This window comes from Palaemon carinicauda, chromosome 1, assembly GCF_036898095.1.
Source record: "Palaemon carinicauda isolate YSFRI2023 chromosome 1, ASM3689809v2, whole genome shotgun sequence".
Taxonomy (NCBI): Eukaryota; Metazoa; Arthropoda; class Malacostraca; order Decapoda; family Palaemonidae; genus Palaemon; species Palaemon carinicauda.
The window spans coordinates 244,313,198-244,327,028 of record NC_090725.1 but is presented as its reverse complement, the minus strand read 5'-3'; the positions used below and the strand labels follow the sequence as shown (position 1 = coordinate 244,327,028).

Sequence of the window (13,831 nt, the reverse complement as noted above, 5' to 3'; positions counted from 1 at the left end):
GTACTGTAGTCTACCAACCTAGATTGGGTCAGCACAAAATACTACAGATCTAACTGGGCACTACACAACCATTTCAAAACCTTTGACAGTTGATCAAATTGAGTGCTTTTCTTGCACATCTTAACCCTTAACCGCCAGGGGTTTTTCTTTTTCAAGAACGTTTTGCAATATATATATATTTTTTTTTTTAGATTGCGCTGACAGCCTTCATTTTCGTCATAGAGAGGAGTTTCTCATAAGATTATTATTATTATTATTACCCCCCCCCCCCCCAACAAAAAATTATAATAAAAAAAACCCAAATAGCAGGTTTTTGCAAGAACGTACCGGTACGTCCAAGGGGGTTAAGGAATGAGTTTTGTAAAACGTACCAGTACGTCCATTGGGGGTAGAAAGGATAAAATAAGTTAACATTTCAGGAGTTGAGATGGTATTTACAAAAATCAAAATTTCTATGCCTTGCAGGCAAAGCTATCAAAAAGAGAGGAAAAAGGTGAAAAGTATCAAGAATTTTGAGAACCTGCACTTTTTCAGTTTCACTGAACAACTAATTTTTCTTTTAAGCTGCCAATGTTTTCATAATAAATAACTACTGTAAGATTACATATCCCAGAAATTTGCATAACTACAGTCAGGTTTGCTTTCCATAAGATGCACTGCTTTTTGTAACTACCTATCTACCAAGGAACTTCCCCAAATTTCTTCGCTCCTCTTAGCATGACAAGGGAATCAGCCAAGTTTTTGTATACAACAGTGAAATTCTATAACCCATATTTCAAATGTCATCTGACTGATATCCAAAGGAGAAACCTGAACCCTATAAAATATATCACTACTGTTTTCATCCAATAAGACTACTAAAAAATTACATGAAAAAACTCACCTTGAGGTTGTTTAGTCTGCGGTCTGGTATGAAATCTCAATTTCTTTTCTTGCTCTTCTTTTTCTTTGAGATCGGCTGCCAATCTCTCCATTTCATCCTTTGATGCAAGCGCCATTTTTGCCCAACTTGTTTTGTGCTCCTATGGAAATTGGTAAAAACTGAATAGTCACAATTTTTCATATGAAAGATATAAACATAACTCACACAACTACCATAATCACATAGCATCAAACTTTATCTAAAAATTGATAAGTGATTATTTCTTACCCCATCATTGTTGTTCAATGACTGCGAACAACTTAACTTGTATTCTGCATTGCTCTCATCACTTTTCACTTTACAATTAGATTTGGGGGTCCTGGGGAGAAAGAAATCATTCAATTACCTCATTTAACTTAAAAAAAAAAATCTACAACTAAAACCTTCAATAATTTAATTAAGCACAAAACAAAAAATTATAATTCTTTAAAACACTCGATTTATCTATTTACCAAGGCATTTCCCCAAATTTTGGGTGGTGGGACCTTTTCTCTCTCCCCTCCTCCCATCCTGACGAGGGATTCAGTGGAGTTTGGCTGGTACTGCTAGGGTGCCCCAGCCCACCATCCCCTGTTATCTACACCAGATCAGGTTTCATACACTGAGTCCACTACTGATGCTACCTGCACAGTCACCAAGGCGCCAGAGGAAGCAGCAGGGCCTATTGGAAATGAGTCACAATCGCTCGCCATTCATTCTTATTTCTAGCAAGCACTCTCTCACATCTATTCTCCTATTACCCAGAGCTTTCTTCACTCCATCCATCAACCCACACCTTGGCCTTCCTTTTGTACTTTTCTCATCAACTCTTACATTCATCACCTTTAGCAGACAGCCACCTTCCATTCTCTCAACATAGCCAATCCACCTAAGCACATTCATATCCACTTGAGGTGATAAATTATTTCTTAGACCCCATTCTCACCCTCAATACGTTCATAACCCTATCTAATCGAGATACACCAGCCACACTCCTCAGACACTTCATCTCGAACACACTCAATTTCTGTCTCTCCATCACTTTCCTTCCTCAACTACGACCCATACATCACAATGGTAGAATCACTTTCTCATACAGAACTCTACATTCATGCCTAACCTACTATTCTTTACCACTCCCTTTACTGCCCCCAACAATTTACATCCTTCATTCATTCTCCGATGTACATTTGCTGCAACAACAGACCCTAAGTACTTACTGTAAACTGATCTACTTCAAGTAATTCTCCATTCAACGTGACATTCAATCTCGGACCACCCTCCCTTCTCATACATCTCATAACCTTACTCTTACCCATATTAATTCTCAACTTTCTTCTCTCACATACCTTCCAAACTCTGTCACTAACCGACCAAGCTTCTCTTCCGCGTCTGCAACCAGTACAAAATCATCCGTAAACTACAACTGATTTACCTCCCATTCATGATCACTCTCGTCTATCAGTTTCAATCCTCGAACACTCGAGCATTCACCTCTCACATCACTCCATCAACAAACAAGGCAACATCACACATCCCTGTCTAAGCCAAATCTCACTGGAAACCACTCGCTCACTTCATTTCCTATCCTAACACATGCTTTACTACCTTCGTAGAAACTTTTCACTGCTTGCAACAACCTTAAACCAATTCCATATAACCGCATTACATTCCATATCACTTTCCTATCAACCCTATCATAAGCTTCTCCAAATCCATAAATGCAACATACACCACCTTGCTTTCTGCTAAATATTCTCACATATCTGCCTAACTGTAAAGTCTGATTCATACATCCCTTACCTCTTCTAAAGCCACCCTGTACTTCAAAGATTGCATTATTTGCTTTTCCTCAATCCTACTAATCATTACTCTAACATATACTTTTCCAACCCAACTCAACAAACCAGTACTCCTTGAATTACAACACTCATGCACAAACCTACATTTGCCTAATGATCAATACTCTCCTCATACCAGGATTTCTAAACCTCCATTCATCTCTGGCCACAAATAAGAGTATGCACAGTTTTTGTTTAATCTTCTTAAGTATATGCTCAAATCTTTTTTTTTTTGAGACTCCAATCTAGCCTCTCCCCAGACCTTGGAGACCACACAACACCTCTCCCAAAAATAGGTTTCTCCTTTTAAACTGCCGTATTTTTCCCCTTATATTGCTCCCCTCTATCCTTAGAGTGTGGTGCAGGCAAAGAAGGTATCTGCAAATGGAAGGTCTCTGTTGATGTGGGTGCAAATATTTGAGTACTGTAGGTTGTTATTCCCTTTACTGATGTGGATGAAGGGGTTTGTGTCATTGGTCAAATAATGGGAGAAGCAAGCAATTCTTTGATATATGATCTTAGATATATCATACATTCTTCCTATTGTGATAATTTTCAACTGCACTTTCTGTAAATGGCAAGGAAAATGTTTAGACATCCACCACTTTGTTATAAATTGTAATGCTGATGACAAAGTTATCTATATGAAAAGTAATTATTCTTGGTTTGCCTTACGGTAATTCCCCCTAACATTCGATTAGGCCAACATTTTCAAGCAGTGATGAACCAATTTCCAAAAGGGTTATTGTTGGTGCTTGTGCCTTTACTCGACTATTCCTTTACTTGCTGATTAGGTAATAATTTCTTTCATTTAATCATGGTCAACCTGACTAGTCTCCCTATGCTCTTGTTAGAGAGATATGCCATTTACCTCAGTTTATCCATCCAAAGTTACTGTACCTTATCATTAGTGCTTAGAGGCTTAATTTATTAAAAAATCAGAAACGGTAACCTTCAAGTGCTTACTGCATTTTGATATATCTGAATTAAAATAATTACAACTTTTACAGGATGAAAAAATATAAAAATGAAAATAAACAAATATAAAAGAAATAACTTACTTGGGAGAAGGTGGTGGTGAAGAATCTCCGTTCACCAAAGGTGTTCGTGTCTCCCTTGACTCTGGCCTGTCTCGTTGATCTCGATTTGCATCTCTGTGACATCGGGGCTCCCTAGGACCTTTGGTAATCCAACCATCAGCATCTGCCTTATCTTCTTTCCACTGCCGCGTAGGGAGGGGCCTATTCTCCTTTCCACTCCTCAAATTTCCTTCCCTTCCTACACGATGATAGTCCCTGTCACGTATGTTATTTCCTGATCGCATCATGTCTCGGTGGTCGCGTGAAAATTCTCGAGGATGGTCCCTGACATAATCCCTTCTCTCTCTGTGTCCACCACTAGCTCCACCACGTCTGTCTTCACGCCCACCACGTTGTTCCCGAGGTAACTGCCTTGTATCACTTTGCTTGTTAGTGCTTAAACTTGGTTGTGAAGCGCTACTTGATTGTGTGGTAACTGATGAACTGCAAGAAGCTGCATTTACTGAAGATGTAACTGGCACTACAACAGTTGTACCCTGAGATGGGCTAGGAATTGTGGCCGTTGAAGAGGAAACTTGACTAGCTTGTGTGGTTGCTACTACAACTGTAGGTGCCGCAGTTACAGTAGGGCAAGGAGGTGAAGCTGATGAAGTGCTTGGAGTTGCCGATACAACAGATTCTTGGGGGAGATCTTTTTCCGATGACTGAGATGTTGGTCTGGGCTTAGCTGTACCTTTCATCACATCTGAAAAGCGTTGTGTATCACTTCCCCAAGGAGTAGGAAGAGGCTCAGCAGGCCTTTTCTCTTCTGCAACAGGGGTCTGCTCATCTGCACCTAAGAAATAATTTCCATTTACTCAACAAGAAGTAAGCTAATACATTAATAATTTCCTCCATGAGATACAAGAATGAAACTATCAAAATACAACTCTCGCATACTTCTCAAAATGCACACTATGCAGAGGGGTCTACTTAAGTGGAGTGGTCATTTAAGCACCAATGTGCTTACACTTTTACATTGATAATTTCACCCAACAGCAGCCCTTCCACTTACTGTATGCATTGTGGGCATTGGAATCTTGACAAATAGCATATTAAATATTTAAAAGATCCAAATCAACAGGAAATCCACATTTTCTACTATCATTAAATTTCAATATCTATTACCATGTCTAAATAAGGTTTTGAGGCATAAAAAGCACAAAGTTGGCTTTTATATGCAATGTACTTATATTTAAGCATTGCCCTGGCAAACCTGAACATTTTCACCAGATACATTTATTTCTTAGCAGGTAATGAAATTTCCTTGCTTAATTTCTTTTTAAAAAATCACAGGAAATCCCTCAACTGCAATAAAAGATTACAACATATTAAGGGAATCATGTCTAAAAATTGAGTTAAGAATGTAAACAACACACCCTATCCATAAAAAGGATTGAATAGAATTACTAACCTGGACCAAAATGTTCAGTTTTGGGGCAAATTAAGCTGAGAGGAATTGAGGGGGACTGACTTTATTGATTATTTAATTAGTTGGACTGCAAAATGGTAGGAATGAAGGAAGTTCATGGGTACATCAGAGGGCTAAAAAGGGAGTATATAGGGGCCTAAGGCAAGCTATGAATAATAACTGTAAACTAAATTAACTAAAAACCTAAAACTAAATAGGCATGTCATATAGATTATAAACAAAATTCCATTCTACTATATATCATGACAATTATATGGTAACCCATTTCACAGTTCCTAACCTTTAAGGAGTGCAATCAACAACCTCTGGCTACGAATTTTGGAAATTCAGATTATTGCAATTTTGGCTATGGGAATGTTTATTTCATATTGTTGCCTAGAACATCTATAGTTCATGTTTCAAATAGCTCCATTAAGAAAGCAATGTGTTTTATTGCTAAAAGATCCTTTTTACATAAAATATTCATGCATACATTTGGTCTAGTAGGCAACCCATTTCTGACCAGGGTACCATTCATTTATTTTTGTCTTATGCATCTTAGAATTAGCTAATTTTGTATATACACACTAATCATACCTATACCAAGGCACTTCCCCCAATTTTGGGGGTAGCCAACATCAAACAAATGAAACAAAAAAGGGGACCTCTCCTCTCTACGTTCCTCCCAGCCTGACACTGCTAGGGTGCCAAAGCCCACCCTCCCACATTATCCACCACAGATGAAGCTTCATAACGCTGAATCCCCTACTGATGCTACCTCCGCGGCCATCCAAGGCAGCGGAGGAAGCAGCAGGGCCTAACGGAACTGCGTCTCAATCGCTCGCCATTCATTCCTCTTTCTAGCACGCTCTCTTGCCTCTCTCACATCTATCCCCCTATCACGCAGAGCTTCCTTCACTCCATCCATCCACCCAAACCTTGGCCTTCCTCTTGTACTTCTCCCATCAACTCTTGCATTCACCATCTTCTTTAGCAGACAGCCATTTTCCATTCTCTCAACATTGCCAAATCACCTCAACATATTCATATCCACTCTAGCTGCTAACTTATTTCTTACACCCGCTCTCACCCTTACTACTTCCTTCCTATTCCTATCTACTCGAGATACACCAGCCATACTCCTTAGACACTTCATCTCACACACATTCAATTTCTGTCTCTCTCACTTTCATTCCCCCACAACTCATATCCATACATCACAGTTGGTACAATCACTTTCTCATACAGAACTCTCTTTACACTCTCTAGACACTCATATATCACATAAACTTGAAATTTCAATTTTCTTAAAATCTCATGTTGATAAAAGTATTTAAATGTCTTAAAATGTATATTGTGTAATGTCACCCTAATAGCACTTTTGTTACGGCAATTCTTTCAAGCACTATAATTTTTCACGTTTCAAAAAACAAAAGGCAAACACCCTAAAATGGCACATTTAAATATGCACTCGTATGAGAAGTTTCAAGAAGCCCCTGTTATTTTTAGAATTTTGGAAAATCTTTGAATGAACAAAAATATTGTTTTGAGCATTAGCACTTCAAAGATTTCAGTACCTTATCAGTACAAGGCTTGAAAATTCCAATAAAACATACCTTGGTCATTTATTTCATAACGGGCCCCATAACCACGATGATGTTGGTTTATATCAATATGAATGATTAAGAACAATTCACGTATTCCAAATATTTATCCCGTATATAGGTTCAGAGTAAAAGAATTATTCTTACCAAATGTTCCCCTTAACACAGAATAGGGTACATTGTGTGAATCTTTCGAGAGTAGCTATAAAAGCGAAGAACTGTCTGTGATATACACTAGTAGCTGTATCTTCAGAATTCTTTTAGTTGGCAAGCAAATTTTAAAAATCATTCAAAAGCAACTCAAACTGTAACAAATGAGATGCAAAAGCAAGGAACAGGTCATTATACTGACCAACTGTATACAGAAATGTTCAGCAACTGAGGTATATCTGCTGAAACGTGGATGATGTAATGGCTGCTTATGAACCAGCTGCTATACAAATAAACACTCTGGAGAAACTGAATAGGATGCAAGCAGGGATCAAATTCCTGACCATTTAAGAGCAGCAACAACCTTTCACCCTAAATGCACTATTCACTATCTAGAGAAAATTATCATTCATACCTTTTGTTCAGTAAATGCCAATTTACAATAATTAGAGAAAAGCAATGGAAAAAATATTTTCAAATTAGGAATATTAAACAATAACCTAGCGTATCCTGTCATTAGTAACATTTTATGTAAAACCGATAAAAATTTATAATTTACCTGGAAGTGGTGGAAATGCTGTAGCTTGCAAGTCAAACTGTGGTGGTGGTGGTGGAGGCGGGGTTGATTCCTGGCTATTGTTACCGGATTTGTCTCCTGGTGGCTGAGAAATATTACCTCGTTGAGGCATACCACGACCACTACCACTGGCTGTTATTTCATCATCACGGGTCTTAGGCCGTCGACGTGGTCCACGAGACCTGTAAAGTTTGATAACTTTATAATCTAATGCTATAAAAAATTATACTCTAATTATCCTCCTACTTTTCTAGAAATTATATAGCACATAAATCCTTGAAAACTATACTTACATCTGGCGGGCAGCCTGAGGATCCCTTGCTGGGTGGTAATGATGGTGGTAGTGGTGATAATGATCATTATTGTTTGTATTATTATAGCTGCTGCGATGTGGCTGCATGTGATGATGGGTAGGAGGCGGAGGTGGTGGAGGACCCTGACCTTGTACATGCGGTGAAGGAATCTGAGTGGTGCTGTTGGTAGTCATTGTGGGAGCCACTGCAGATGTGGTTGCACCAGAAGTAACAGGAGTTCCACTAGACACAGCAGATACTGGGGCATTGAGCATAGACGTACTTGAGGGTGGAGGGTTCAAAGAATTCACCGAAGTATTCACCGACTGAGATGCTGCTGAAGTACTAGTAGTGTTCTTACACACGGTCACCGTGTCTTTTTTATCACTGCGTATCACTTGTGCTGACCCCATTGGTGGACTAAATGATGTATATAAATCTGATTGACTAGCTAAGGCGAGGTCGCACTGAGCAAAGCTGAGATGGTTAGGATGGTTGTTGCTTCCAGTGACAGTTGACACTGGTGTTGCAGGATGGGAAGGTGGTGGGGGAGAGGGGGGACCTCCATTACTGGAAGGCAAAGGGTGATTTGAACGATGTGAAGGAAGTGAAGGAGACTGAGAAGACTGAGGTCTATGATAGGGTCTCTGGTTAGGGTGATAATGGCCTCCCATATGACCTTGGTTACCACCACTTGAACCACCTTGACTGCCCACATTATTATGTCGATTATCACCTTTCTCATAGCGATTACCATCACGCTTATTACTCCTTAAAAGAAATGAAATAATTATCAAAAATTGTGTACTTTGACTTTAAAAATATATATATTTATATACATATATATATATATATATATAAAAATATAAAATCACCATAATTATAAAAATAAATACCTAATATATAAAAAACTACACACACTCACCTTCGGTTCTGATTATATCTAACGTTATGGTTTGAAGTTGGGGGTTTAAAGGCAGCTTGTGGTGAAAGTCCATTAAATTGTAAGAATCCATTTATGTCATAAAAACCACTTGGCGCTGTCCACTGCACCATGTTAGGGTAGAACTGAAAGAAAAAAATTGTTACATGAATATACAACTATTTTATAATAAAAGATATCATGAGCAGTAATAGTAGTATCCATCATTATCACTTCTGATTTTTCCGTATCATAATAAAATAACGTAGCATTAAAAAGTTATCCATAGTTGTAGATTCATTAAAATATAGAGATACTAGTCAGCACATAAATAGTTGCGCCATGCTAGCGGCGTAGGCTACTGTCGTCTGAACGAAAACACCAAACATCTACATAAGTACAGTTAATTCTTTACCCTAGTAATATTACTGTACATATATTACAGTAATATACACTACAGTATCAGTGAGTATTAGTTTACAGTACATTATTACTAGATCACTTTTTCTATAAAGAACAGAAAGGGGATGACGACGACTCGGTCAAACTTTACCTTAGCACACTGCTGTAATGTGACCTTACTGTGTCCAGAACATAGTGTACATGTGCAAATGCACTGTACACTGTACATAAGATTATAAACTGTTGTAGAAACCAAATTAATACAATATTAGGCAGTATTTACAGTGACAATCATGAGCTCTGACACCCGCTCGTGGCAAAGGGGAGTGGATTTTTTAGGTTAGGAGTTAGCCCACCCTAATGCAGCAATTACTTGTGAAAATTCCATTTTCGTGCCTGTGTCTGTAACCTAACTATCAGGAATAACGAGGCATGGCTGTACATTTAAAAGTATGGATGTACATTTATTTGTAAAATAATTTTGTCTTGGGGTACTACATTCAAAACTACTTTTTATTCGTAAGATTAAATACTCATATCAACCTCTCTCTAAATCTCGCTCTTAGGCTGGAAATTCAACTCTCGTGTGTGTGTGTAAGTGTGTTTTACAGAGAAAGAGAAAAATGAGATTCTATACTACAGATGTTGATTGTATATTGTTGTCTGTCCCCTTTCCCAGTACCTTTTCTGATACTATGATCAACTTGGGTCAGCACAGGCATCATTTCCATTGAGGTGACAAGCCAGATAGGCCAAAACCTGTAATTCTTTCCTCACCCTGTAAACTTACTGTGGACACAATTCATCCCCTGAACACCCGAAATTTCCCACAGGTGTAGAATGTCTATAATCAGAAATAATTACAGTAGGCTAACTTTTACTTGTGAAAAAAATGGATAATGCTATATATCTAATATATCTAAGATACTATGTATATTATTTTGTAGAAATGATGGTATATAAAATATATTAATAGAAAAAACAACTTGTCAAGATGTTTACAACAAAGGGGGGAAGATTTATATGAATGGAGACTTTTTTAAGTAATTGTCTGTAGTATGGTGATAATTTGGTGAGATTTTAGGTACAAGTTTGTGATTAAATTCAACCAAAGAGATTGCAACAACTTCCATGGCTGGTGTCTTGTGTGAATTCCAGATGGGGAGGGGAGGGGGGGGGGTAATAACCCTCACATAAAATCAGGAATAAAACTAGCTACCTCTCTAACCTGGAGGTGTCAGGGGGATTAGTAGAGTAATGCCTCAAGTAAGGAATGTCGCCACTGGCTAAAGACGGTGGTTTTAGAGAAATATCCTACATGTGATATATGACCATGTGCTATACTGTACTCTTTTGTAGGATATAAGAGTGATTACAAAATCCATATGGTTTACATCTGTAAATGACGTATCGGTTACGTCAACGCGTATTGTATATCCGGCATGTTTTGACGTTAGGCCGACATCGTAGCGAACGGGTTAATTCATGATATGACAAATTCGGAGATAATTTGTATTTTTTTCTAACGATACAAACATTTAGCTATTTATTGGGGGTTATTACTTTTAGTGAAGTTGAAAGGACGAGCTATAAAAATTTAGCGAGGGTTGACTACCCATTCCGCTAGTTTGTGGGGGTAGGGGGGTAGCTTACTACTACTCCCACTCACACACTGGTGATTTAGCTCACTTTGCTTGGAGGTAGGACTTAAAGGGAGATAGGGCTGGCGGGAAAGTTTATATAAATAGCTGAAGGTTTGTATAGTTGGGAAAAGTACAAAATTATCTACAAATTTGTCATTTGTTCCATAACTGGAATACAAACCTTCGCTATTTATTACGGGCATCACCCATTAAGAGGGTGGACGTCCCTGCCAAACTGGGTTTTGGCTTTACCCTGGGGCTCTGTTTTTAAAAGGTTTGTACATTAAATAAGGAGTACCTGCACCTCGCTAAACCTACGCAAGCTGTGTTGAGATGTTTCGAAGTGTGACTGTCCAGGTAAAAGTTATGCCGAGTCTAGTCTTTGTAGGAAAACTGTTGTAACCAGGAATTTCCCAATACCACCTCGCCAGGGTATGGGGACGCAACAGTATTGGCTTAATACTAGGAACACAAGGGAGCATGGATTACCTGCAGTGGTTTGAGGTTAGCTTATGCAGAGAACCCAGGATGCTGCTTGCCCCAAGGGAGGGGAGGATGAAGAAAATATTACGAGCTAGACAAACCTTTTCATTCACACAGACTAAAACCAGGTAACAAACAATGCCCTCAACCTTTAGCTGCTCTCGGGTATTATATCCGCTGTTGTGCAGCCACCACAGGCCCGATAGAGAATGTATTGAGCCTCCTGTGGGTCCATCTTGCATGTAGTGGGCTGTGAACGTATTTTGACGTTTCCACACCCAAGCCTGTAGAACCTGCATCACCAACAAATTTCTTTTAAAGACCAGGGACATAGCTATACCCGACATCGTGAGCTCTGGGGCGACGTGAAGGAGGGTCCGAATTCAGGGCATGGTCTATGACCTTGCAAATCCAGGCAGAGATGGTATTCTTAGTAACCCTCCTCTTGTTCCTCCCTGTGCTGACGAAAAGTGCACACACACGTGGACGGGCTGCGGCTGTTCTCTTGAAGTAGTGCCTCAAACTCCTCACTGGGCAGGGTAAGACATTCAGGGTTATCAGTTACAGAGCGGACACGAAAATCAGGGATCCTGGGGGATCCGCTACTCCTGGATTTTGAGTCATGGCTACAAACCCAGGGACAAAGCCGAACATTACCTCTCCACATCCCCTTGAATGGGTGATGTCGTTTGAGAGATGAAAAAGTTAACCAACTAGCTCAGCTGAAGCCTCAGCTAGTAGAAACACCGTCTTTCAAGCGAGGTGGTGATCTGTTGCGGGCATAATGGTTCATAGGGAGGTTTTTTAGAGACCTGAGAACTCGAACACCGTTCCATGGGGGGAGGTCTCACTTTAGACTACAGACAGCCATATTCAAAACTCCTTATGAGAAAGGAAGTTCTAGCGACGAGGAGATATCCATTCCATTGAGTCCAAGGGCTAGACTTAAGGCTAAGCGATAGCTTTTAACTACCGAGATTGAAAGGCATATTTCTTCACGCCAATACACGAGGAACTCCGCTATTGCAGGAATAGTGGCATCGAGGAGCAATACCTCTTCCATGACACCAACCACACAAGACCTTCCACTTTGCCTGGTAGATTGCTGCTGATGATTTTCGTAAGTATCCAGACATCCTGCTTGCAACTTGTTGCAAAAATCCTCTCTGCGTGAGTTGTTGGAAAGTCTCCAGGCGTGAAGCGCTACGGCTTAGTGAAATATACTGGCACGTGGTTGTTTGAGTAGATTGTGTCGTGGAGGGAGTTCTCTTGGATACTCCGTCAGGAGGTGCATAAAGTCCGGAAACCATTCCGAATGAGAGCAGAGCTATGGGAGTCACTGCGAGGTTGACCGATGTTCTGGCCTTGTTGAGTACCCTCCTCATCAGACAGGACGGGGGAAGGCGTAAACATCGATGTTGTCCCACCGTTGTTGGAAACCATCTTGCCAGGGAGCCTTGGGGAGCAGTACAACAGGAGCCTTAAGTTCAGGGCCGTTGCAAAGAGATCCACAGTCAGAAATTGATGGCTACTAGATGATCCAAAGACCAATCCTGAGATGCTATGCTCAGGTTGTCTGCGAGCACATTCTGCTTGAACAGAATGAAGCGCGCGGATAGTAGTATAGAATGAATCTCGGCCCATCTCAGTACCTCTACTGCTAGATGGCATAGAAACTGCGAAAAGGTACCTTGTTTGTTGATGCAAGCCACAACTGTGGTGGTGTCGCTCATCACCACCACTGAGTGGCCCGCCAGGAACTGGTGGAACTATTGAAGGGCCAGAAAGAAGGCCTTCATCTCTACGAGATTTCTGGAGAGGTACTCTTCTGACTGACCAAAGGCCTGAGGTCGTGTGGTGCAATACATGAGACCCCCACCCTGAGAACATCAAATCTACAGGGAGGATGAGAAGATCCACTCCCTTTCATAGGTTCTCGTCTGAAACCCATCACTCGATGCTTCTCTGTTCCGCTGATCCCATGGGGATCAAGAAGTCTGGGGAATCAAAAGGGCCTGATTCCACCGGTACTTTAGTCACCACTGGAGGGATTGAATACTGAGGCGACAGTTGGGAACTGGACGGGCCAGGGATAAAAGGTGTCCAAGAAGACATCGCCACGCCTGAGCTGGAAGTTCTTCCCGTCTGATAAGAAGGCTTTGTGGAGATTGGTGTCTCTGCGTTGGAAGCAGAGCAGACTTCTCAAGGTTTACCATGATCCCCAAATCTTGGCAAAGCCTCAGAAGTTTGTCTCGGTGTTGGAGAAGGGCTGCCACAGAGTCTGCTAGGGTTACCCAGCCGTCCAGATAACGGAGGAGACGGGTGCCAATTCTGTATGCCCAAGCTGATACTAGGGTGAACACACTGGTGAAGACTTGAGGTGCTGTGGAAAGACCGAAACACAGCACCTTGAACTGGATTTTCCTGTTGTCTAGGCTGAACCTAAGTACTTCCTTTAAGACGGATGGATTGGGATTTGGAAGCATGCGTCCTTTAGGTCAAGTGTGCACAAGAGGTCCCATGGT

General features: G+C 40.4%; 1 protein-coding gene across 5 annotated transcripts in view; it reads right to left on the bottom strand.

Moving 5' to 3' along the window:
• Larp4B (La-related protein 4B) overlaps positions 1-13,831 on the bottom strand; it is a 118,973-nt gene that overhangs the window by 6,367 nt on the left and 98,775 nt on the right. For all 5 annotated transcript variants that reach the window (XM_068388581.1, XM_068388573.1, XM_068388564.1 and 2 more), the window contains exons 7-12: positions 8,782-8,924; positions 7,857-8,627; positions 7,546-7,745; positions 3,804-4,617; positions 1,151-1,241; positions 884-1,022 (exon numbers count right to left, since the gene is read on the bottom strand). In XM_068388581.1, coding sequence (XP_068244682.1) covers positions 884-1,022; positions 1,151-1,241; positions 3,804-4,617; positions 7,546-7,745; positions 7,857-8,627; positions 8,782-8,924 — 2,158 coding nt within the window. The remainder of the gene's footprint in view (positions 1-883; positions 1,023-1,150; positions 1,242-3,803; positions 4,618-7,545; positions 7,746-7,856; positions 8,628-8,781; positions 8,925-13,831) is intronic.